Source organism: Thunnus maccoyii, chromosome 10 (assembly GCF_910596095.1).
Source record: "Thunnus maccoyii chromosome 10, fThuMac1.1, whole genome shotgun sequence".
Lineage (NCBI taxonomy): Eukaryota > Metazoa > Chordata > Actinopteri > Scombriformes > Scombridae > Thunnus > Thunnus maccoyii.
In genome coordinates, this window is record NC_056542.1 from 24,097,622 (window position 1) to 24,123,389 (window position 25,768).

The 25,768-nt window shown below is 40.6% G+C and overlaps 1 protein-coding gene across 1 annotated transcript in view; it reads right to left on the minus strand.

Annotated features, from left to right (window-relative positions):
* LOC121906132 (eukaryotic translation initiation factor 3 subunit H) overlaps positions 1 to 25,768 on the minus strand; it is a 68,158-nt gene that overhangs the window by 41,168 nt on the left and 1,222 nt on the right. Inside the window, exon 2 of the mRNA XM_042424815.1 lies at positions 18,640 to 18,796. Within this exon, the coding sequence (XP_042280749.1) occupies positions 18,640 to 18,796 (157 nt within the window). The remainder of the gene's footprint in view (positions 1 to 18,639; positions 18,797 to 25,768) is intronic.

A 25,768-nucleotide genomic window follows, 5' to 3' on the forward strand; every position in this document is an offset into this window, starting at 1 on the left:
ATAAGGGAAAAAAGGGATGCAAAGTTATTCTCAAGGACACTTGAGAACAGACATCATTAAACACACTACAATATCCGTATCCTGCACTGTTGCGGTTAGATATTTTAAAAAAAAAAATGCTACTGAGACCAAATTTGACATCCTCAAATATAAATAATATTGTCTGTGTCAATTCAGACCCCACCACTGCCGATATGTACCAGAGATCTAACTTGATAAAAGTCCCCTGATGTAAATGTCTGGAAATCCTGTTTCCAGCATAACAGGCACAGTGGACAAAGCCTTCAACAAGGTTCCAGTCATAGTTATTATGCTGTGCTTCTTTTGTCCAACAGGCACAATACAATATGCCAATTAGGCCTTGAGCTAACGGACACTGCCCTTGAGCGAACCACAAAGTGCCACCTACATAAACCTTGGATTGATTTTTCTTTTTATTTGTTCACAATCTCTCTTTCTCTGTCTGTCTCCAAAAAAAAAAAAAAAAAAAAAAAATATTCTCCTTCCAAGCCAACAAGACACATACACACATAGATGAACATATGCACACATACAGTTAGTTGCAAGAAAACAGCTGACTAAGCAGCTGTCCTGCTGTTAAGCAGGTATAGGACATAGTGGTGGCTTCAAGGCACCACTTACTGGTGTTTAGAATAAAAGGAGGCCGAGATTAAAAAAGACGAAAAAATTACCATGCACACTAGCTCAAATACTAAACTCCTGTCCCCTAAAAACTGTAGGGAAATAAACACCAGACTAAAGAGCTAACCATGCTCAGAGGCAGTGTCAATTATAGTGTAGATATTAGAATGACAACACAGCTACAAGATTAATGAGGACTGCCATTGAAAATCATTAAAATCACTGTACATGCGAGACAGAAATAGAGGTTAATAGTGGAAAGATGAAGGGAAGAGACAGAGAAGAAAAAGGGAAAGAGTGTAAAAGGTATAAGGAGGGCAGAGGAGGACAACCGACCTGCCTTTCAGCTCTGAATACTAATTTACTAAGTGAGCAGACTAAGTAAAGCACACAGCGTGTGTGTACGTGTGTGTGTGTGTGAGATAGAGATGGCACGGTGAGACAGGGCTGACCTTTGACTATTGATCTCAAAGGGTCAGTATGTAGACAGGGAAAAATGATATGTCATGACCTTACATATATGGAGAGTCCCTGCAGTGTGAACAAAAAGACAAAAACATAACTGTTCAGAGACCCTAAACATAACAAATTATGAAATGATTCTCTCATTTTATGCGTCATTTTAAAGTCCCCCTCCACTCAAAAATATGTTTTCCTTTTTGTTCCTGCAGTTGGATGTTTGAGCTTCACTGTGCAGAGTTTGACACTTAAAGACTGTTTTCACATTCATCTGCTGAAGGAGGAAAGTGACAACCCAGTTTTGAGGGGTGTACCTATGAGCATGATTTGTGACATCACAAATAGTTTGGAAGGCAACTGTGGTCCAATACTCAAACTTACACAAGTGTGATGTGGAAACTTAAAGGCTCCAGAGCACAAACACTGAGAACAAGTAGGAGACATCTTGTGTTCAGCAGTTCCACTTTCGAAACAAACAACATTTGCATATTGATAGATTCTGGAATTTTTAATTAAGAAGTAGTAGATGTAATTTTAAGGATTTCAACACGATAATTGAACTTTTTTTGTGGAAAAACCATATCAGACAAATTCTTATTCAAAGCAGAGTACTTTATATAAATCTTAAAACTTGTCTTGAGGGAAACCTTTAAAGCCTGAGGGACAGCTGTATGAAGTTTAACTAAAGTTACCTGTCAAAATATGACACCTAGTTTGTTTCTAAATCATATTTCATTTTTAAAATCATCATTTCCAGCACACTGATTCTGGAAACTTTAATGGCACTGTCAAGCAGGACAGGTGTAACCTGACAGGCTAATCAACATTTTTCAGCAGCAGAGTAATAATGTGAAGGTTTTCATTTAAGGACACTCCATCATACAGGTGAATACACAAACTAAAAATGAATAATTACAGCTAATTTCAGTGACTAATTATCAACAGCAGCATACTACCTTGCACAGTAAGAATATCACTGACCCAGACCAATTCATCTATGTGTTCTGGCAGATATGCTTCATCTTGGATACTACTGTCAAAGGCAATAACTTCAAGCATATTTTTTCCTTCTCTAAAAGAGAGAAGAGGACAAACGCTTTCTTTCTCCGTATTGTCAAGGTCAGCTGGTGGAGATAGCTTGTCCTTCTGTCATGGCGTGGCATTTTGTCCGTCCGCGCGTTCATCTGTCGGAAGGAGGTAGCAGTGATAAATGTGAGAGTTGTCGGGAAGTAAATGGTGGTATCGAGTTGTGGTCTGGTCCGAGGTGTCAGGAGAGGCACGGGGCTAATTTTCAGCAGCAAGGCTATAATGGGATGTGTGTCCTTATTTGTGAGTGTGTCTGTGTGTTTGTGTGAGCGCAACCACCGTGGTCCATGTTCCACCTGGCACAGTGGATTAGGTGCAATTTATCTTAGTTAAGCAAGCCCTGCGGAGAGCTGCCTGCCTTCCACGTGCACGCACGCACAAACACACGCTCACCGGGCCACAAACACACTCAGTGGATGCTCCGATGCACGAGGAAGAGTGAGAGCATAGTGAAGCTGCTGCTTTGTGTGCATAACACGCCGACGAGTTCACCATATGCACATTTGACAGCGCCGCTTGTCACAAAGCTTTGTTTTTATAGCGGGGGGAATGGGGAGATGATGTGGAAGGGGAAATTGTGTGTGTGTGTGTTTCATATGTGTGCATATCATTTTTTTCTCTTTTTGAACGGGAGAAAAACAAATTCTACTTCATCTCGTCAATGTTCATTTAACAGCATGTATGCTAGCAAGAGGTAGGAAGTGCAGTGTACGCATAGTATGGTGGGTAACATACTTCTGCAGTCCTGTTAAGCTTCACATCATACTTACACTATATAAAAGCCATTAAAAGACTATGTGTGCCAATTTTACATTCCATAAATGCAGACAACTACCAAAAAACCTTTAAAATGTCACCTCTGTGTTGGTCAAAATACTGCCCACTGGCTTTGGACTACGCAAAACAACACAAAAATATTATTGAGACAGACCCTGTGATTAAACATGTTTAATGGATCGGACTTTGTTTTTCTTACATTCTTGTTAATCCCTACATGTCCTCTCCTTAAATGCCATCAATTATCCCTCCTCTCTCTCTCTCTGCCGGCCAGAACAGATGAAGCGACCGCACTCACGGAGCATGTATGCCCAGGTGTAGGTCTTTTCCTCTTTCCTATACAGACCTCAGTATCCATGCTTTAATCGCAGCGCCACCCACGTCATTGATCTGATCCAGATCCCAGGTGGACTCGCATGCGTAAAGAACTCTACAACCGTACACACCTGCATGAGTAAACATAGAAACATCAGTGATTTATGCAGCCTAATAGAAAAGCAAAGTGGGAGGAGATATTTCAGACATCCAGGATTCCAGAAGTAGGAGTCCTGTTCATTTTTTATGTACAAGACTGTGAACATAAAAAAAACACATAATTCCTTGTCACCATGAAGGCCAAACAGGGGAATTAAACACTTATTGTACTGGTCTGCTACTGGTGTTTACTAGTCTCCCCAAGTGACCAAGTTATTAACTGTTCATTCCTCTATTTTGTTCACCGTGAACAACACTCTCGCCTTTCACCGCTGCTCTCCTAGTAACTCATCATTGCCATTTGTCTTCTTCCTCGCCATCTTGCTCCATCTTTTGCCGGGTGTTCCTTCTCCACAGCATCTCTCTCACAGCTGTTTATTTTCGCTGTCTATCTTTTTCCATTTCTCCTCTCCTTGCTTCTGCCCTAACTCTCAATCTTTTGCTTGGTTGCTCTCATTTTCCCCTCATAACCTTCTCTCTTCTGTGTCATCTCCCCATTCCTCCACCACAAACCTCCTTTCCCCTCTCTCCAGCCATCCTCAGCCCTTCTTCATTTTCTCCCATCCTTGTCACATCCTTCTCTACTTTCTTACCTTTCTCCCTCCCCCTACTCCCTACAGCCCACCTGGATTAGCAGCAGGCTGCGGTAATGCATTCTGACCCCACCTCCACCCACACACATGCACATGCGCGCACACACACACACACACACACACACTTTAATGTGGGGCAAAATCGTGATGAGACAAAGGAGCGGATGAATAAAACAGTGGAACTGATGGCGATGGTGACGGCACCCGGGGGACCCATACTCTTGATTTATAACGCTGGGTGAGCATTCAAAAGCAGATAGAGCCCCGGCTCGCTGCTAACAGCCAGTCTCAGATCTACACTACAGCGAGAGAGAGAGAGAGAGAGAGAGAGAGACAGAGAACTCAGAGAGAAAAGGTGAGAGACTGGGGACGATGAGCAAAAGACAAATAAGTGAGAATTTTTTTTAGACCTTGAAAAAGTGCCCCCCCTCCCAAAAGAAATCCTGATACATAACAGTACACATGATATCTTCAATATTGGACTGCCAAGTGATTTCTAATTACTAATTAGCCTCACTGAAGGAGAGCCAGGAAAAACGGAGGAAATCAATTTCCCATTTGGGGCAGGTAGTGTGATCTATTGAAGGGTTAACCCTAAGATAGACCTTATCAGAATGGGACAGGGCCAACTTCTTACAAAACACACACACTTCACTGCATACTGAATAATGTATTTACAGCAAGGAGTGGGGTGATCATGGCAGAGGCGTTTTTAATCCCCCTGACTTCAATTAACCCACCATGAAAATGTCTGCCACAGATGACAATTACAGCTTTGAAATCCAAGGACTAACCTTGCAGACCCTACTGGAGAAAAATGCTGATGTAATTTGCCTTAATTAGTTCTGTTTGTGTTGCACTTCCGTTGCTTTGCTTTGGTTTAAGAAGATTAAGGGGTTTTTTTTATTTGTTTTTACAAACATCCCATCCAGTTGGCACTTCTTGTTGTTCCCTCTGTTGCCAGCTACTTTCATAATCATATGTCTACAAACAAAAATGTATGAGTCTCAAACCGCAAAGTTTTTTTGTGTTCAATCTTCAATTAAGAACTTAAGAAACCCTTTGCGATAATTTGACAATACAATTTATTTAGTTTTTTTGTAATTGCTTCACTGTGCATCAAGAAAGAAATTCAGTTTAGTCACTCAGGGTTAAAAATAAAACCTCTCAACCTATGCTCATTATCAAGTCTTATGATGGAGGTGCTGTGCTTCATAAAAAGTATTTTCTAAAAAAGAAAATTGTGTCTTTTTATTAAGTAGTAGCAAATTATGAAAAGCAATTTTAAGCTGTATTCATGTTCATATTTTAGCTGAGTTTTCCACTCCCTAAATCTCATTTAGACAGTTTAATGTTATTCCAAAACCTGCACTAATATCTCTCTCTTCCAGAGAGTTAATCAAATGCAGAAAACATTTGAGAGGTATTAAAACTCATATCTGACACATAAGCTTCCAACATAATGCCATGGGACCACTCTGGATTTCCATTATTACAGCATGCTATTACAATACACACAATTGTTAGTGATGGTTCTCCATGCAAAAAGCAGTCATTAGAATCCAAACACACATAGGTTCCCACCATCTTTGACCTACCCATGCAGCAAAACTCTGCTGAAGCGTGAACACAAGTTAACTTTGTCAAGTATAGTTCAGCCTGGCTTTGAGTCCATTTCAAACTTGGTTTGCTTTATATAAGAGGCAAGTTTGCTAGTTTATGAATGAAAGCATCTGCAGCAGATCACAGGAGCCATGAGAAAATGAAGGGACTGGAGAATAAAAGGAAGGCAAGCAGACTGCAATCCACTAAAATCTCAAGAGAAGAAGACAATTCAGTGGAGGTGTCAAGGACCATTGGATGGACAATGATGGATGGAGAAGAGCCAAGCAAATCTGTAGCAGATGCTGCAGCTTTCCTGCCAGCCACAGTCAAAGCTGAATTGATGATTTACACAATGCAAAATATAAGTTCCCTCCACCAAGTGCATGATTTTCCCCAATTAAAGAAAGTGTCACTACTATTACATGGGCACCTACCATTGAAACAAAGGGGAAGCTCTGTTTAATTAACTCTAAATATTTATTTAATATATTGAATATTTAAGGCAATCAAGAAGTCACTTACTGTAAAATATAGGTGGGTTGGGAGAAAAGCAGGAAAGTGACAGTAGCTAAAATTTTAGTAATAAAGTCAGACTGACTCAATTAGCCTGAGTGCTAATACAGCATTTTAAATTAAAATGTCTTAGAAAAGATTGAAATAAAGAACAAATGTAACATTTAACATAATTCTATGGATATCAAGTGGCTAAGAAAGGTTGAGCATATTTCAGAGGAGACTAAACATAACGAGGGGAAATGTAACTTGTATGGCAGGCACACCTGTTTTCATTACACTCACTGGCAAATGGCAGCATTAAAATTATTTTCTAGAAGTGCACCAGGGCCACTTTCACAGAGCCAACACAAGAACCGCGATGTTGAGCAGATCAGGCAACATGAGAACCAGCATGAAAATCACTAATGGTCATGGGCACAGGCAACTCGCTTGAGGTGTTACTTTGTGTCTGGATGGTGTTAGGACGCTGCTTCACCTCCCGAGCCCTCTTTCAACTGCTATATCAATATTTTTGGAAGAAGGAGATATTAAATGGAAGGCTACACTTGTTCCCTTTCCACTGAAAAAGCACTTACTGAACCAAAGCGCAGCTCATTTAAAAAATAAAACTTATTTTTTTAAGATTGTGCCATTAGCTTGAGCCTCTCCGCTACATTCATAGTAATGTCTGCAAATTGTCAGCATAATTGGAAATATTATGGCTTGTTTTTCCTGCCTTCAAGTTATAGCTTTTTCCTGCCATTTAATCTTACTCACAATATTTTTTTCTAAATCCACACATTTGCAAATGAGTTTCATAATCATTCACACTGAAAACACTGGAAGTCATGATTTGTCAGTCTGTGAAAACAGGTAAAGTAGGGTTTTACAAGACCAATAATTACTTGTATATAATTTCAACATGTCCAACGGTTCAAGATGCTTTTTTACAGCCGTTAAGTTCTATTAGTTTGGGATTTTATGGTATTGTCTCTTTTTTTTTTACATGAGAAAAGTAAACATTTAAGAAGGGCGTGGTATACATAGTGATTAATATATATATTGTGATAAATATTATTGTTTTCATTTTCAGCCATACTGCACACTGCTAGTACTATATTGCTTGCACAAACATGATCCAAACTGCAGCGCCATCAGAAGGCACCCTTGCCTTCAGTATGCAACACAACACTTGGATCAAGCACAAGCTTTTTGGACCAAAGTGCTGCAGACTGATGAAACAAAAATTGAACTCTTTGGCCACAAACTGTATGTCTGGCAAAAAAGAGAGAGAGAGAAGCATTTTGGGAGGAGAAAAAAAAACCACCTTGCAAACCGTTGCACATTGCTGTGGATTTATTATGATGCTTAGAGTTATGCTGCAACCAGAGGCACAGGAAGTACAGTCCTTTTCTCAAAGCAGACATTTTGACTTGTCACAGCAGGAAAAGCACATGTGTAACTAATAACATTAATGATAGCTCTGTTCCATTTAGGTTCCAGTAAACCATACCAGTTAGCCAGCACGCACAACTACAGAGCGTTGGACCTGCGACACCTAAATGGAATAAAACCCTGATTAATGTTATCTGTTATACCTGTGTTTGACAAGGCAAAATGTCTGCTTTGAGAAAGGGCTGTTGTTTGAGGAGAGAGAAGAATGAATCAACAAATCCTGGAAACTAATCACAAAGAGTCAGTAAAGAAACTGAGGCTGAAACAAGGTTGGATGTTGCAACAAAACTATAACCCCAAAGATACCTGAAAATGAATGATAAACTCTTCCCAGATTTAAAGATCTGGTATTACGGTCTTTTTTGATTCATTTTTATAAACACTGAGTCTATTTTAAACATATCTGTGACATTTTATTCACCAAAAGTTGTTTGTGTCTCCAAATCCATCTTTCCGTAAAACCCAGATTCCCCTCTGTCCTCCAGCAGGCTGTTTCCGAAGCTATTCACATAAAATTGGCATTATTAAGGACCACCTACTGAAATTGGCTGGAGGTGTGGCCCCCACCTTCACCACCAGCCAATCGGAATAATACTCAATGAATAATGCAGTTTCCCTTACACTGCATGTTTACTAGGAGTAAAGCTGCCGCTGGACACATAAGACAGTACACAGGAGTTTATGAACCAGAGTCTGGTCATGAATGAAGGGGAGGAACCTGTTGTTGTCACAGTAAGATCGTGTCTAAGTTTCGTAACAAAGTAGTTGCAGGTTGCTAGCTTAGCTAAAACTGACAACAGAAGTTACGTATGCACTCAGCGTGGCAGTGGCGGCCTCGTGCTAAAGCTTCCCTGCATATTTGATGTGACTGTTGGTTGTGACGTAGCAACGAGTTCGGCCACGTAACCGCTAGCTCTTGAGCCAATTTCAACATTTCAAATAACTTAAAAAGACAGAGGAGATAGAAATGAATAATTTTACAGCACATCCATCTCAAAGTTCATTTTTTCATTGTTTTCCACAATACCAGCTCTTTAAATAAAAATGAAAATCAGTTAGAGCTCAATCATCCAGTGCATGTGAGATGATCCAAGAATATTTCCAAACCAGGCATATTCTACAAGTAAGAGTGGGGATTTTAAAAAAACAAAACACCCCAAAGCAAGAACAGAAAGACTTAACAGGTGGAAAGAAGCAGAGTGTGATTTCTGCCAAGAGTTGTGTTACTAAGTAATGACTGACAGGTTGCCTACTGCTTAAACCTTTGTAGATGCCACTGTTTCCCAAAGTTGTGGAAATAAGCTAATTAGAGTAACTGTGAAGTCAAATTTGCAGGAATGTCTAGTTAAAATGATTTTCTGCAGAAGTTCTGTTATATTGGTTGGGATTAAAAACAGTATTAGTAAAATAGAGGTATGCAAAGGTTTTACCACAACCGGACAGATACTACAAAGCCCTGCACTTCTACACAGGAGTTTCAACTTAATCTGTTTGACTGGACCTCAGCTCAGGATGAAGGTGGGTGAAACTTTGCTGGGATTTATGTGGGGTCAACTAAATCTGTACAGTAATAAAAGTGGTGAAGGTGTAATTTTTCCCCACCCTAAAAGCTGCAAATATCCAACCAGAGACTCAGGGAGATGCCAGTCAAGTACGATCTGTACATACCCCCACAGCCTTTAAATGGAGCCATTTGAGAGCCATTTGAGGGCCTTAGGGGGTTTCAAGAACACAAACACACACATATGAGGTATTGTAAGTGCTTCCCCTGGGGCCCAGATAAGTCACAAGTCACACTGTTAATGAGGATTTGCAAATTTCCCCACATTTGTGGGTCTGGTACCTTTTCAACATTTGATATCACTAAATGTGTAGCTATATAATGACAAGTCATTAACATATTCTGTGTCCCAATCTATTATTTAAGAATGTCCATGGAAAGAGAAGAGTCTCTTGGAATTTCAGAAGGACTTGCTCCCGTCGTTCAATTCTTTTTAGTGTTTTAGTCTCAGCAGTCACGTTTCCCTTACAGAGAGGCATTTTCCTCTAGCTCACAGCCCAATCATATTCCATTCAATATGAAGTTGTGTGGCTAATTGGTTTCCAAAGTAATTCAAACAGTGGCAGAAGGAGTGACATAAACAACAAATAAACTGAAAAGGGGGTGCCAATCAGCAAAATCAACCTCATTAATGACTACAGGTTGTTTGTACATCAAGAGTGTGTTTGCAAGCTCTTTTTAATTAAGTGTCTTGTTAGGACTGGAACAGCTAAAACCTTGTTATATGTTGTCACGTCATATGTCCAAATGAAACGCTCCTTGGCTAAGAAAAGACCATCATGTGTTGGCTGTCGAAGAAGCCTACCCGCAAAAACACATGTCTAATTACTGAATCAGGACACATCACAAAACAAGCACCCTTAAAACTTGCTTGTTTCACCAGTGTGATATCTGCTCCCATCTTCTGAGCCAATCTGAAGCAAAGAGGAAGCCCAGACTGGGGCTTTGGCAGCCCCGACCACCTGTGCTGGGCAGAGTGCTAATAGCTTGGCATGGGACAGCAGCATAACCAGAAGGAAGCGCTGTGAAGTAGTAAATAACTACTTGTTTGGGGGAATCCCACACACAAACATATACATAGACATATAATGATATATATGTTAGCCTCTTATCATAAATACATACATCATAAATATACAAAAGCCAAATTGTAGTCTAAATTACAATCATCAATCAAACATTTTCCATTTTGCAAGCTTTACCATTTTTTGGTGTAGTTATGTTCACTCTAGTGGGGGCACTCCCTTAAAACAGACACTGTAATTACTCCAAATATTTAATTATCTCGTCATCGATGCACTGCTCCGTTCCCAAAAAGCTCAACAGAAACCTGTTCCTGGCCATTTAAGTCGATAATTTTGATAAAATGAACGCATTTCTGGGACATAATTATCCCGACAGGACATTGATTGGGTGCTTACATCATTTCTGTCTCAAACAGTGTTTTGCTTAATTAATCCTCCTATGGTTGGGGTAGACGATTCTAGGGTAGAAGGGGGTAGGTGGGGACATTCGAAGGAAGAGAAAGATAAAAGAAGGGATAAAAAAAAAGATGTTTGTTGGAAAGAAGCAGAGTCACTAATTGCAAAGAAGGAAGAAGGGAAATGGTGGGAGAGAAGGGCGGAGGCATCTCCCTTACCTGCAGTGAGTTAGGGAAGAACGGGAGGGGGAAATAGAAGGAGAGGAGGAAGGAGGGAGGGTAGCGGAGGGTGAAGGGAGAGAAACAGCCAGCTAATTTTGTTCTACCTTCAGGATACCTCCTCATGCTGTTGAATTCTAGTGACAAGGGTTGAATATCAAATGTACTTACCAAAAGTGCAACTGAGCAATGGTTAGCTTGACAAAAATCCCTGCTTATGAGTCAAACAGGTAAATCAATCATGCTTTATAAGCCTGTGAAATGCACCGAGTCACACTTCATCAGTTGTTTAACCAACTGATATTAACAATACAAGAGTTCAGTCTTTATAGTGTTTGATATTTAAGTCAGATTGAAGCAAAATATATCACATACATATTGAATATAGTTATCATACCTTGTGATGAGAAGTAACTTAATGATGCATTTTACATATTCGCTGGAGTTTTTTCGTTCTGGTGCACAACCCCCTATAAATAAATATCTACATCTCTTTGGCTTGCTAAATGCTTGGCTCTCTTTTCCAGCCACTTATTTCACTTGCGTCATTCCTCTGCTTATTTGGGACCGGGCAGTGGGCTTTGTGCAGTGTGCAATCCGTTTGCATAAGCTTGTGAGATGGGAGCAGCTGCCCTGTTTTGTTTTGTTTTTTTATGATAGCAGTTGTTGAAAGTATAAAAAAAAAATTGAAAAAAATGTTTTGTAAACCTGTATAAGAATAGACAGGTGCATCACAGTACATGCAAGAGGTGAAACAAGGAAAAATAAACTCCCACACTGTCAAAACTTGGTGTAGAGTCATTTTCAATAAACGTGAGATACATGATGAGTAGGGATGCAACGATTATAGATTTTGATTGTACGATTGTAATCTGAGGAAAAAAATCATGGTTTCATGATTATTATGCATTAATTTATTTCACAATACTACAGATGGATAAAATCATATGATCATGTTTTGTTTTAAAGAGAGAGCATAAGACACTTCACCAAGGATTCTGCAACAGTGGGTTGAACTGCAGCAGTACCAGCCGCAGTCCAACAGTGAATAAGAAAAAGGAAAAGAAATAATCCATGCCGACATGAACTGCAATTGGACATTGCAGTAATGAATTACTTTGAATTCTAACATTTAAAATATGGTGTTTTTAATCATTATTATTGTCAATATAGGATTAAGATGAACTTTATTGATCCCCTAGGGGAAAATATTACTAATATAGGTAATAAACTTAAGTGTTTTTATCATCAACTTTCATCTATGCCTATTTTTTAATTCATTTTCAATCATCTATTTTAATAATTAGTCTAATTTTTACATGTAGCCTGAGAAAATCTAGTCTGTTTTTTTTCAGTTTTAGTAAAAATGAAAGACAGAAATTGAGCACATATCTTATGCAGGTGTTATCACTGATATGCAATTAATTAGATCCCATGGTATAGTGCTGGAAGTCTAGAATATCTTAATGTTAAGTGAGTCTTTTACAGCTGGCATATTTACCTACCATACCAGTGTTGACTCAACACAGATGGGAGGAAGCAACAGGATGTAAATGGTCACACTGAAGCCCTTGAGGGGATTACATGCTGTTTCGGTGAGTGGTAATTTATAAACAGTATAATGCTTCTTTTCCTGCTTTGTGGCTGTTGGTTTACGTTGCTGAAAGCCCAACTCTTAACTCACCGCTACTTCATTGATTGTAAGTGACACTTTTATATTTAATTCTCTACCAACTCAATGTTTCATTATGTAACTTGCCTCTAAAGTAATGATTTTTAAATTACTTAGTGTATTACCTTCACTTCAGCGTTTATAGCTGGATGGTGATCTCGAAGATGTTGTTGTTTTAGGTTTGAGGTGTTGGATCCTTTAGCAGCGACTTTTCTTTGGCAAGTTTTACAAATTGGAGATGGGTCTCTCAGACATTGCCAGAGCACTTCTCGTCTCATTTAGCTTACGTAGCCTCCCTCGAACACAAATAAGGGGAGTCGCTCGTGACAGCATGTGTAACTTTGCGTACCATAATGCCCCTTTTTTTGAGAGTAAGAACAGAAACACTCGGTGTAGCTGAGTCTTTACGGCTACAAAACTGTGACGTTTTAAAGGCCTTGTTTACACCTGGCATTAACATGCGTCTCCACATGCATCTTGAGTAACCACTTGTGATCGGATCTCACTTCCCCGCTTTATATGCAAATAAACACGGACATCATTTCCGTTCGCAAATTCGTTCGTTATTAACCGGCGAGAGTGATCTCCCCGCAGCTGCGTCTCTCCATCGAGAGAAGCTGTGCGCATTTACGCACGAGACACGGCAGCATAACTTCATTGATTATTTAAATCTCCGACACGCCGACAGCAGCGTTCAGGATCTAATGTTAATAATGTTCTGTTTTCTTCTACACATCCAATAGGTCAGCTGTTACACACACACAGTCCAGGTTCATACTGTTTGTAGTAAAGCAGCTGCCCTCCTGATAAATCCTGAGCTCATCATGTCGAGCAGCACAGCAAAACTAAAAACTGTCGTTATCAACTTGACAGGAAAGAAGAAACTATACAGCAATGTTTAGCTTCTGAAATTTTTTTTTTTTAGACAGACAAGCGAGAAACAAGTTAGTTTCTGGTTTTGGTTGAATTACTATCCTAACTGTCGATTTGAAGAGTGAAAGCGGTTAGGGGAACGGGAAAAACAGGAGGTGGATTACGTTTTTTTAATTCACATGAAAAACAAATTAAATTGTTTATCCTGTTATCAAACAAGTTGAACAGCTTTGGACCCGGAGGCAGCAATGCAATTCCTTGCCTAGTCTGCCGGAAAATAGAGAACGTTGGTTGAGCAGGTGGTCCTTCAATGTGGTCCAGGACGCATTGCATTTACATTGCCAAATGAATGTGGCCACATGCGGCCAAGACCACCTCCGAATGTGGTCTGAGTGATTGGATCTTCAATCCGTCCTCAATGCGACTTGGGTGCGTTTACACCTGTATTTAGAGCTGTCCACTTGTGATCGGATCACCTGAGACGGATGTTAATACCAGGTGTAAACAGGGCCAAAGTGATGTTAATAGTGAAATCGGTTAATCACTGCATCCCTAGTGTTAACAGTGTGCAGAGGTTGGAAAGATCCACTGGGAGCCAACTGTATGGACAGGCACCGAGTGTAGAGTTAAGTGTTGAATCTCAATGGGATCAGCAACACTAACGACCTTCTGAGATCTAATGTAGGTCACGTAGCTTTAGGCCTCATTAAGTAGCGGGAATGTTATGCTACTACCATCTCTTCTCTTATGTAACAAATGCATACAACTTCTCTTGAATCAGTAAAACTAAAGTGGAAGGTATGTTTGTGTGTTGGGGGACGGTGAGGTGATCACAATTACTACCTTGCGAGGTCTGATCTAAATTTTCTTTAGTGTTGCTGTCCCTGCATAATCTCTCTGTTCCAGGATACATCTTCTTTGTATTATCACTGATGCCATAACAAAAGAAGAAGGCCGAAGCACATTATTAACATGCTACTTGCGTGCCTCCAGTGCACAAAATGCCTTGAGAATACTGCCTGCAATTCTACATCTCTCTCCATACATTTTGTCAATGATACAAGGACAGTGTATGCAAGGACATGGGAGATAGGTGGGCTGGGGTTCAGCCAAGGTTTTCTTTTCTTTTTTTTTTTTTATCTGAGGCTGATTCTGCTCCTCGCGCTCGATTACTCCCCTTTTCTCACTCATATTGTTGCTGCTGACAGTCTGCCCTGCAAGTGCAGCTCCACACTGGCACCTGTTGATGAAAAAGCAGCATAGCACACACACACACACACACACGCTCGTTCTCAAACACACATACACACACACAGTCATGCAGCCTCCAATTCGGTCCATCTTTCCTTTAGAGATAGACTGGAGGAGTAATTCTGATTTGAGGGACCAGGCAATGAGTCAGTGTAAGATGATTCAGGTATAAATACACGCAAACACCAACAACAGCAGCAGTTCAGGAAAAACACATATACACAAATGCAGACCTTGCAAGTGAAACGTGTCCAGGGTGCATGATTGGCTGTGACAGCAGTGCATGCTGTTCTGCTGAGTCATGCTTTCACCCAAAGTATCAGCATGACAAGCTTTATCTAAGGGTGTAACGATTAACTGATCAGAGAATCAATACAACAGGCAAAGATGTGGCTACATCGATACAAAAAACACAGTCCTAACCACATTCAGAGAGAAATTCATCAAAAATTTATACCACTGTAAAACACTGTAGTAACTCACTGTCTGTGCTCCTGTGCCTCTAGTGTTTGTGTGTGTGTGTGTGTGTGTGTGTGTGTGTGTGTGTGTCCCTCCCCTCTCCCTACCTACTTCAGGCCACCCACTTCCAGAAAAAAAGCTAGCCTGGTACAGAATGAGAAAGAGTGCTGATGGAAACATTACTTCTATTACAAGTAAACCTAAGTGTGAACAACTACTTCCGAAGCACACCGGCCCCTAACTTCTTCTAGTTTAAGGCAATAATTGAGAGATGTTTATTTGCAAGAACATACACCCACCTGGTGTTGTTGAAATTACTGGATTTAGGCAGGTGACATTGACTCTGCAACAGCCTGTCAGCAGTATTTTACTGAAAACTGCATTCTCTAAGGGGACTAACATTAACCAGACTGTCACTGCCCATTGTTTGTCGTTATTGGCACGGCAATATAAATCCTTTGTGGCTTTTAGCCAATAGATGACATTGTATCTATTTTGTATTAGGTTAATACATATTCACCTTTATAAGAACTGCATCATTTGAAAGGGGTAGACACACACTCTTAACCTCATGGCATTCATGTGGCAGGTGGGCTCTGGATCCTCAGCAGAATATGAATGTCTCCAAGAGTAAGTGCACAGATGCTCCGTAAAGACATTAAAGTCCAATTCACATGTCAACAAAACTCTGTTGTTCTGTCGTCTGCTGACAGCTGCAGTGGGTCGAGGCAACCCGCCCCTACAACAGCACGGATAAAATATTAACAATTAGGGGTGGGGAAAAAAAATTGATTCCTGGATGCATCATGATGCAGACATGGACGATTCTGCATCAATTCACAAATGTCAAAAATCGATTTTCTAAATGTTAGTTAATAACGTGATGTTGACGGAATGGAAAAGGCAGAGCCCAACTGCGAGGGCACTGCAGCACCCGGAGAGTCTACAGTGCACACACACGCTAGAGTTATCTAGTAATTCATCTTCACAAACAGCAGCAGTTGCAAGCATGTTTTAATTTAATGTCTAAATAATAACCTTTGCAAGGTGAACATGAAGTCCATTGTGAACCTTCTACACCGTGACTCAGCGACTATCATTAGCGCAGTGGAGCAGCGAACTCCAGCAGAAACAAACAAGACCAGCTGACCAACACATACTGCAGCACTTACACAACTTAAACCAACTCTGAAGTGAAGAAAATAACTCGGTACTCAGTCTGTTTCACCTCAAAAAACCCTGCACCTGCTCAGCGTCTTGTACAACGACGTCTTTCCCCGGAGCTAATGGTGCAGCAGAGAGGCTGCTCTCCAGTGCTGGAGACATGACGTTAATAATAACACAGCGGAGCACTCTGCCTCCCCCTCATTTTGTTATTCTAGTACAGGCAGGAGACTGTAAGATGCTTTCAAATTAATTAATTCATTAATTAATGCGGTTAATTTTTTACATAAAAAGGCTGCGGACCATTTATCTTATCTAATAGTTATGTTCCATATTGTATTTCAGTGGAATAAGGACACCAGTGAAACGTTTGGCAGACAGTTTACTGGAGCAAAAGACCGAAAATAGTGCCATTCATTCAATGGAGAATCGGTTTTGAACTGAGAATCAATTCTAAATCAAATTGGACACCAAAGAATCGGAATCGAATCAAATCGTGGATTCCCACCCCCAGTAACAATTAGTTGCTACAGGGCAGACGACAGAGAGAGATAGAAGAAGTGGTTTGACTGGTCAGCTGTGTGCGTGGGTAGAAAATGCAGGCTGAAATATGAGAGGAAAAAAAAAAAAAAGACCAAATGTACAGGCATTAAATCCATTTTTCACTTCTTGTCAGTGTGATCATTTTATTTCTCCAAGTAATTCTTTCTGTGGCTGTGATTTGCTGGATAAAATCATGGTGTGTAGGATAAAATTCTTTCTTCGAATACATTTTGTGTGCAGAGACGAATCCTTCTGTAGTCTACAGTTGTCTACGTTTTGCTGTATCCTCTCAATTCAAAATCATTTCAACAACCACCAGTACAAACACAACATGAATGACTCCCAACACATTTCCATTCAAATGTAGTTCCGTACTGACAGGTAACCTGAAGTCTGACACCTTTTGCAGATGGATCAAAAGCCCTGTTAAGACGGATTCTGTTCTAACTACGTAAATTTCCCAAAGGTTCATGGCAAGGCGCTCCTCACTGAAGCCCTTGTTAATTTAAAGGGAGTGACAGATGGAAAATCCAGCACATCAAAAGTCAACAACACAACAAACCATGACACTCACCACCACAGATGTACACACAGAGAGGGAGATGTTCCTGACACTAACAACCTTTAGCCACCATTGGCGCTTGTGTATCTTGCAGAATTTCTGACAGTTGCTCGTTAGCAGTGGAGGCCTGTTAGAGCTGGATTTTCTCCCTTTCCTCTGCTCCCCGCATCTGCTCACCTTCCCATCCTTCAGTCTGGCTTGTAGCAGATTTTGCTGCGCTAACAAGGTGCAAGTAACAACACGTCTTGATAGGAGGAGGGCTAAGGTCAGAGGACATGGCATCCTTTGATACAAAAGCTGACGAGAGGAAGGAGGGGACAGGAAAGCGTACGTGTGCGGATAAAGACTAAATAAAAGCCGGTGCACGTTCACGCCACCCACCTGTAACCCAAAGACTGAAGCCATTCCAACCCTGCACCACCGCCCTCGTACATCAACCCTGCCACTGACAGCGTAGGACAGTCAGTACCTAGTTAGCTTAGTTAAAAGTCAGCATTGTCCTCAACGCTGTGCCTGGGGACATCGTACACACACACATCAGCGAGGAAACACACACAGACATTAAATGAGTTGTTGATGTGATCATACCTTGGCTCCTAACCTCGACAGTTTGTCATTTCTTTAATATTTGTGGCATTTTTTGTGCTTTGCTTAAATGGCAATCCCTAATCTATCCCTCAAGAAGGCATTTGTGTAAACTAATACACAGTTTAGTATTATATTGTGTCCTGTCAAACTTCTAGGTTGAGGCTGGAGGTAATATCTGTTCTGAGCCACAGTTTTGCTGCATTTCTACTATCAGTTCAGGGAGGATTCAAGGACCAGTTGCTTGTGTTCAAACTTATATTGTTTTTAATTAATTAATTTGACACAATGTCTGAAATTAACTTTTCAGTTTTCCTGTAACAGACAAGCTAACTCAGACTAATACTTATACCTTAATATTTTATATTCTGGTGCTTGAGTTTGGCAAGTACTGTGTGTGAATTTGAAACTTCGCAATTAATAATGAAGTTGAGAAGAATACAAATTACAAAAAAAACCAATCTTTAGTGTGGTTTCAAAATTTGAGCACAGGTAAAGACCAAAGCCTCTATATTACTGAACCATTTAAATATCACCAGCCCATAAATTTACCAGCCATTGTCACAGGAGACCCCATCGCTGAAGACCACTAAGGACGTGTTTTACTGGCATTTGGTGCTTATCAGGTATTCATTTCAGACTCTGTTGTGATGTTGTTTTTCGTGTGTGGGGGGAAGTAAACATTTTCCACCTGCAGGAGAGGACTGATAGAATAAATAGAAAGAGTGCACTGCTCTTGGTTACCTTCATCGAAGTCTGCATCATCCTCGGTGTGCTGAGGGAAGGGGAAGCAGTTGGTGATCTCCAGCCGGTCGTCAACTACCAGGCCCAGCAGGACGCCCTGAACCACCTCGCTGCCCTGGCCCTCTTCCTGGTAGTGCTTGATGATCTTCAGCACCACCTGTAAAAACAGAAAGAACAATATCACTGTGATATCGAACTACTTCAGCAAAACAGAGAAAGAGAGGAAGGGACAAAGGCTTTACTCTCCTTTCAAAAAGCATTTCTGGAAAATGATTTCATTTTCTGAACCAGGGCCAATTTATTTATCTTGCCCATTGTTTGTGAATTTTGTGGCTGCTGCTGCTTTTTGTTAATGTAATTGATTATCCTTTGATTTTCCATCTCTCTTGCTGCACATACGTTTTTTTCCTTTCTCTGTTCTTGTTTTTTTTTCTTAACACATTATGTTTTTAAACCACGTAATTAATACCAATGGGAAAACATCTAGCCAAATATAACTATGTTCTTCCAGTGTACATTAAAACTGTCTTTTAATTTATAGGAAAGTATTGAGGGACGATGATGTTGAGTTAGTGCTTGATTAAAAAAAACATTATGTGCTGTAATATGTGAACATAATGTATTTAATGAGGAAAGGTTATAATGAAGAATATTTTCCAACATACTGAAGGAATAAAATAATGAAAATATCAATAGATAAGTAGGAGTTCAAGTGATTGTGAGCTGTTTCATCACTCTGAAGTTTTATTTTGTGCATTGGGAGGCTTCATCTTTCTTACTTGGGCACCCAAAACAAGATGTTATAGTTAAGAAAATGCATTTTGACTATGTGAATTGTGAAATATTTCTAGTATCACAAACATATAAATAGGTGGCACTGTGTCATTCAATCAGGTCTGTCCCCCCTGCAGCGCGCAGGATAGTGATGTGGTGGGTGTGATAGATTGTAAGGATGGACTGGACGTGGTTATATAAATACTGTTCCATTACCTTTCAAACAGTTATATTTTTCACAGTTTTCCTAAAAATGTGTGCAGCCCTCATAGGTGATCATGCTTACATGGAGCATCCCACCCTTAGCTGGATCACCACCTCCACCCTCTGGAAACCTATTATACAATACTCCTACTCTGCATCTTTTAAAAGTGAATTGAAGAAGTCACAGTTTTGCAGTATTTCTCATAGCATAGTCACCTGGTGCCTAAAAGGACTGCGGCTATCTGTGAGGGACAGTTAAAGTTAAAGGAGCACATATTAGTTATCCAGCATATCCAGCACATCACTAAAACACCCTTACATCAATACTAAATTACATAATAAATCCACTGACACCAATCTGCACTCCTCGCTGGGTACCGAGCTCTTACATAAAAACCACAGAATTGCCAAAAACCTTTGTATTATGTTAAGAGGAAATTCTGGGACAAGTTATTCAGGCAATCACTGACTGTGGTTGAGTGGTAAGTTGAGGGCTAAGCACCACCTGCAGGCTTCAACACTGGTGCATCACTGATCTTGAGTATGTACAAGGCCAGTCAGTATTCAAGCAATTTACACTGGAGAGGGAAGAGGCAGCTCACATAAAGAATAAACCCTGAATTTAGTGAAATTTTAAGAAAAATGCTTCCCTCATACAGTGGGAGGGTAAATTTGGACTTGTAGTCTGATATCCAACATTGCCGTGCCTCATCTGGACAGTGTCCATGCATCATTGTATGTGTTTAATTTTTAATGCCAGATAAAAATGGGCCAATAGGACAAGCCTCCACATGATTGAGGAGCTGGTTTGAGCTCTAATGCTGCGTCACCGACACCAAGGACTGCGGGGAAGAGCTATGGCTTAATTCTACACGCACGCAATTCACAAAAAGGCTCGCGCACACACATACACTCACCCATCGTGAGCCACACTGACCGGCAAAAAAAACAAAAAAACAGCGGAGCCAAAGAGTAGAGAATAAGGCAAAGCGTCTAAATGAGCAGGAACAGGGCAAGAAGCTGAAAGCATAGTGTGGAGGGGGAGAGCATAAATCACGCTGATAACAGTGTGGGCAGGTCACAGCCAGAGGCATTAATAATACACACATTCACGCACGCACGCAGTAGCAGGGTGGCAGTCCTGGAGCAAAGCTCACAACAAAGCACCCATCACCACCATGAGGGAGCCCTTACTGGTCTCACTCGCTCACGTGCACACATGCGTACACACACTTGCATCTGTCCTGGAAAATGATTTATTTCAATGGTGCGGCGGACCTGTCATGCAACAAGTAAAAGAGCTCGGGGCGCGAGAAGAGAGACGATATGGGGTGGAGTGGGGAGAAAAACAAATCGTGTTCCCTGCCTGCCTGCCTTGGCTTCTCTGACTGAGAGGGGAGGAAGGTCTGAACAATAGGTCAGAGGAGGGGGAGATGGATGGAGAGAGGGGGAGAAAGAGTAAGAAAATGTAAGAATGAGGACTCAGTGGGGAAGTTGGAGAGCAGGCTGGACGAGAGAGCAAAGAGGAAAATGCAACAGTGAAAATGTGAGAGAGAGAAAGAGAGAGAGAGAGAGAAACCAGAAGAAAAAAAAGAAATTATGAGAGCAGGAAAGGACCAGATGAGGGCAAGAAGAGCAGACAGGTGAACCAATGAGAGTGAGGGAAACCAAGGAGGGATAGGGCGAGGGAGAAGAGGGCTACAGTGAAGCCCTGGCAGCCCCCCGCACTCCTTTGAGTGTCTGGCTGCTTTTTCTGCCAGCAAATAGCTTTTCTAGTCTCCCTCCATCAGTGAGAGCAGATAGCAGGGATACACAATGCTTTCAGCTATCTAACTCTTGGCAATCTGTTCATCACACACTTAAATAGCAACTGTCTGGAAAAGGAGGAGGTGAGAGATGGACAATTGGCCAAAAACAACTCTAAGAAGGTCAAATAAATAAAGCTAAATTCGAGCAGGGCTTTACAAAAACTCCTGAATCTACAGAAATGCTTTGAAGAAGGGAACTGAAGAAGAGCCCGCACCAAAAGAAAGGAAGGAAGGAAGGATGGATGGGGGGTTTTGTGGATTTGTTGTGCTTGCTTCCTGGTGCTGAGTAAATGCCATCAGGTATTGTAAGCAAAGCCTGGAAAGCTCCAAGTTTGCGCACGCGTGCACACACACACGCGCGCACATAGGATAACTCTCTCTAGTGCTGTGTTTCCCTGCTTCTCTCACTCTCATACACACGCACACATAATACAGTTTTATTGATCTAGCTCACCAGCAGCTAGCTAGCCCAGTGAGCTCACCTCATGTGGAGACGCCCAAGATTGATATGTGGACAGCGTATTATAAATCAACAAGCTTAAAATTGAATTGTGCAAAATCAATTGCGGTCCAAATCCCCCGTTGGCTGCCTTTAATTCTTATCATAAATCTTCTCTCTCACTCACACAAAAGGGCTCATATTCCCGCCACAACAGGGCTCAAGTTATGAGAAAGTACAGCGAGAGAGACGACGCCATAATGAGTTTTCTTTCTTGCGCCGCTGATGTGGAGACGAACTCTACCCTCAACGTTGGCTGTAATATACTTGACAGAGAAAACATGTTTGTGTGGCATGAGTCATCTGTTGGGTTAAGCCAGGATAAGGAGCACGGCAGGTTCCGACTTCATTCAGTCTGCTTTTGCCTGTTGGCCTGAGGAGATCTTTTTTTTTTTAAACATGTTTGATTTTGGTGGGTCAAGTCTGATTTGTAGTGCGAGGTAGTCTGAGACTGAAATATGACAGTGACCAGGGCAACAACCAATGGCTAGCTTTATTGCAATGTGAGGAAAAAAACAATATAGAAGTAAAGTGAGTTTTAACGACAACGCCTGCACACAGAGATTATGTTCACATTATGGAGATTCCCAACTCTGCTTGCTCTCCTCTTTATTAGCTGCCTGCTATTCAATTTCATTTGCAGTAATTCTCACACTAAACATTATAAGATGACACAAATGTCTCATACAAAATACACCACCTTCCACCGCTGAATATTTCACTATTTGTTAAATTCACACATTTTCACACTATGATCTGCTGCATGTATACACAGATTTACTGTAACCAGGTTACAACAGTGCACTTCAACATGTTCTTTATTACCTGCGTAACCTTGTTTCTCTGACTAACCTGGTTACTTAAGTGCACATCCACTGAATGTCAGAATATCTTTATAACGCATACAATTGTCATGGAATCAAACCATTTTGATACTATTTATGGTTGTATACATTCTGTAATTACCTCGCTTAGTTTTCATTGTTAGTGGTGGAGTCTGCCATTCCCGCACTGGATTCAAATTGTCTGCAAATGTATGAGGGATTCACAGGAAACGATGCCTATAATGCCTGTAATCCAGTGTTACCAGTTTTATATTTATCTCATTGATATCAGCCTCCGTTCACTTTCCTAACGCATAGTCAGAGTTGTGTTAAGTTACTGCTAATGCAAACCCAATGCTTCCTACTGCTGCTGCTTCACATTAAAACATTCAACTGGCAACACTCAATGGTTTTTATTGTGCAGCAGTTACATGAAATGCAAACCAAGTCAGTCATTTTCTGTTTTCTCTTATTTTAAATCTTTTTTTTTCTTTTCAAGGGAGTAACGGAACAATAAGGAGCAGCCACGGTGAGCTGTTAGATGAAGAGCTGCAGGTGACAGGCTGCACACCTCAAACTTGTCCGCACTTCACTGTGCTCTGCTGTTGTGTGGAAAACAACTCGCACTGTGCGCAACATGAAGTCTTATTGTGGCTGCAATTACTTTTGACTGATTTTTTTTATTAAACCCATGCAAGTTTGTTTGGCTGTGCTATAAACACTGTAGCCTGACCAATACTGGATTTTTGAGGAAAATACTTATATCAATATTTGGGAGTTTACAAAATCCATTAATGATACATGGACCTCAAGTATTTTTTAAAAAAACAAACAATTTTGATACTATATTTTTTAAAATTATGACCAATATACATACTAAACAAGCATTTCTGCACAGCAATTTCTAGTTACTTATTTGGATGACATATAGACCAATAACTCACATCTACAACAAGCTAATGTACATCTGTCTAGCTATAGTAAGATACACTAGTTGCTCTTCTGTTGTGTCTCTGACAAAATAACTACTCAATCAGTGTTTGCTGTGACCACAGGTGTCACAAAATCAACCAGGTCTGAAACCTGAAGAATTATCTACAATTTTAAAATACCAAGTAAACATAAAATAGCTGATTCTGTATTATGGAAATGTGATATAACACACACAGTAGTTAGTAACTGTTCTAGACAGATGGGAACATATGTTTCTACACTGGACAGTAAGTCATCTCTTTTGTCTGTGTACGTTACAGCTGATCTGTGTCATGTAGTGTGAACACTTTCCTGGCAAGGCTCGGCATGAGAGACCTGAGGCAAGTGGAAAGGGAAGAAGGGACTGTTCTGGTACAGTGTTTTCTTCATTCATATACTCACTGGAAAAAACCCAAAGAAAATGTCTGCGACTGCCACCACTGCAAGAAATGTTAACATTAACCCAAGATTGACACATTCCCTCCCCTTTTTTTACCCCCCAGAGTTCTCAAATCACAATGCAAAAATGTCCTGTACAAAGTGCTCTGGCCTTTCCTTAATTCATGGGAGGCAATTGTTGCCTGTGACTCATTGCAACATGTCGTATGTCAGAATAAATGAACAGTCTTTTTCAAACATGCAGGCAATTGTGTGATCTCAGTAGGTGTTAAATAGAACCCATCACTGTGCAGCGCTCCAGTCGTGTGGCAACATCTCAACTAAAACCTCTTCAAAAGCAAGGAAACAAGCAATTCTACTACAGAGCAGTGGTGACGCTGTCTGTGGGCAACCCTCCAGCCAAACCTCTGACAGACGGGTCATGACGCAACACAACAGCAACTGCTGCATATCAATGCACTCAGGTGAAACGCATTTCATAACTCTACCTGAAATAGACACCTCTCTTTCAAAAGTCTGAATCCAAATGAGGTCACACACTAAACAGGTCTCGACTGTTTTTAATTAAACTGCTGCGATTAAAATGTTTGGTTGATAACGCTGAGAGAATGAATTAAGAAAATCTCATTAGGGGTCTAAATAATACACATTGAGGTGAAATATTTAGATTTGAAATTAGGGCCTGAGACTCTAGGGCAACTTTAATGAGCAAGATAAAAGGAAGGCAGCAGCTGGCAAGTTAAAGTCCTGCTACTCCGTTCAGGCACATCAGGCAAATGAGCTGCTTTGTGTCCAGTGCAGTTCAGGGCAGGAGGGGGGAGAATGTAAGTGCATGGCAGTGAAGCAAGTTTGTCCTCTGCTGTTTATACAGAGGTACTACAGAATCAAAACATATGTGCCACATTTCAGTTGTTAAATATGACGTTGATGTTAAGAAAAAAATTCAAAAGTAAGACATAAGAATCATTAAAAATAGGTAATCCTCTGCCAAAATACACAAAAATACATGTGTGTCCAAAAAACTAAAGCCAGGCACAAAAGTAAACGGGCATGTATTTGCTTTCAATATCCAACTGCACTTAAATACACTTCCTTGCAATAGTGCCCCCAAATCCCCCAAGTTGTGAACTATATTGAGTTGCAAAACATTAGCACTGAACTGGAAGGAAACTGACTCAGTCTGCAGTAGATATCTTCAAAAGTACTCAAGTTTTCATCTGAGAACCAACAAAATAGACCAAAGAAAAAGTGGTCATTGAAGAATTTTTGAAAAATCAATCTAGTGGCAATCAAGACTTACTTTGTGCTGTACGGGCAGAATGAAGTGGGGTTAGCATATCAGTTATATTGATGTGTTTTTTTAAATTGATCGCTCTAATGTTGCTGTATTTAAATGTTAAAGTCCCCCTCCATTCAAAAATGTGTCTTGCTTATTGTGACTCCACTAAGGTGTTTGACCCTCACTGTGCAGGGGCAATGAAGTTGCTCTGTGTTCACCTTAAGTCTGTGTTTTGAAGCCTCCGGTGCAAAACATCTTATGTACAGAAGTTAACCTTTTAAAACAGCATATTCATAGCTTCTGTTTTTTTTACAATTGGAAAAGGATCATTTTAATAATTTTAACTAGGTAATTGATCTTTGCTGTGGAA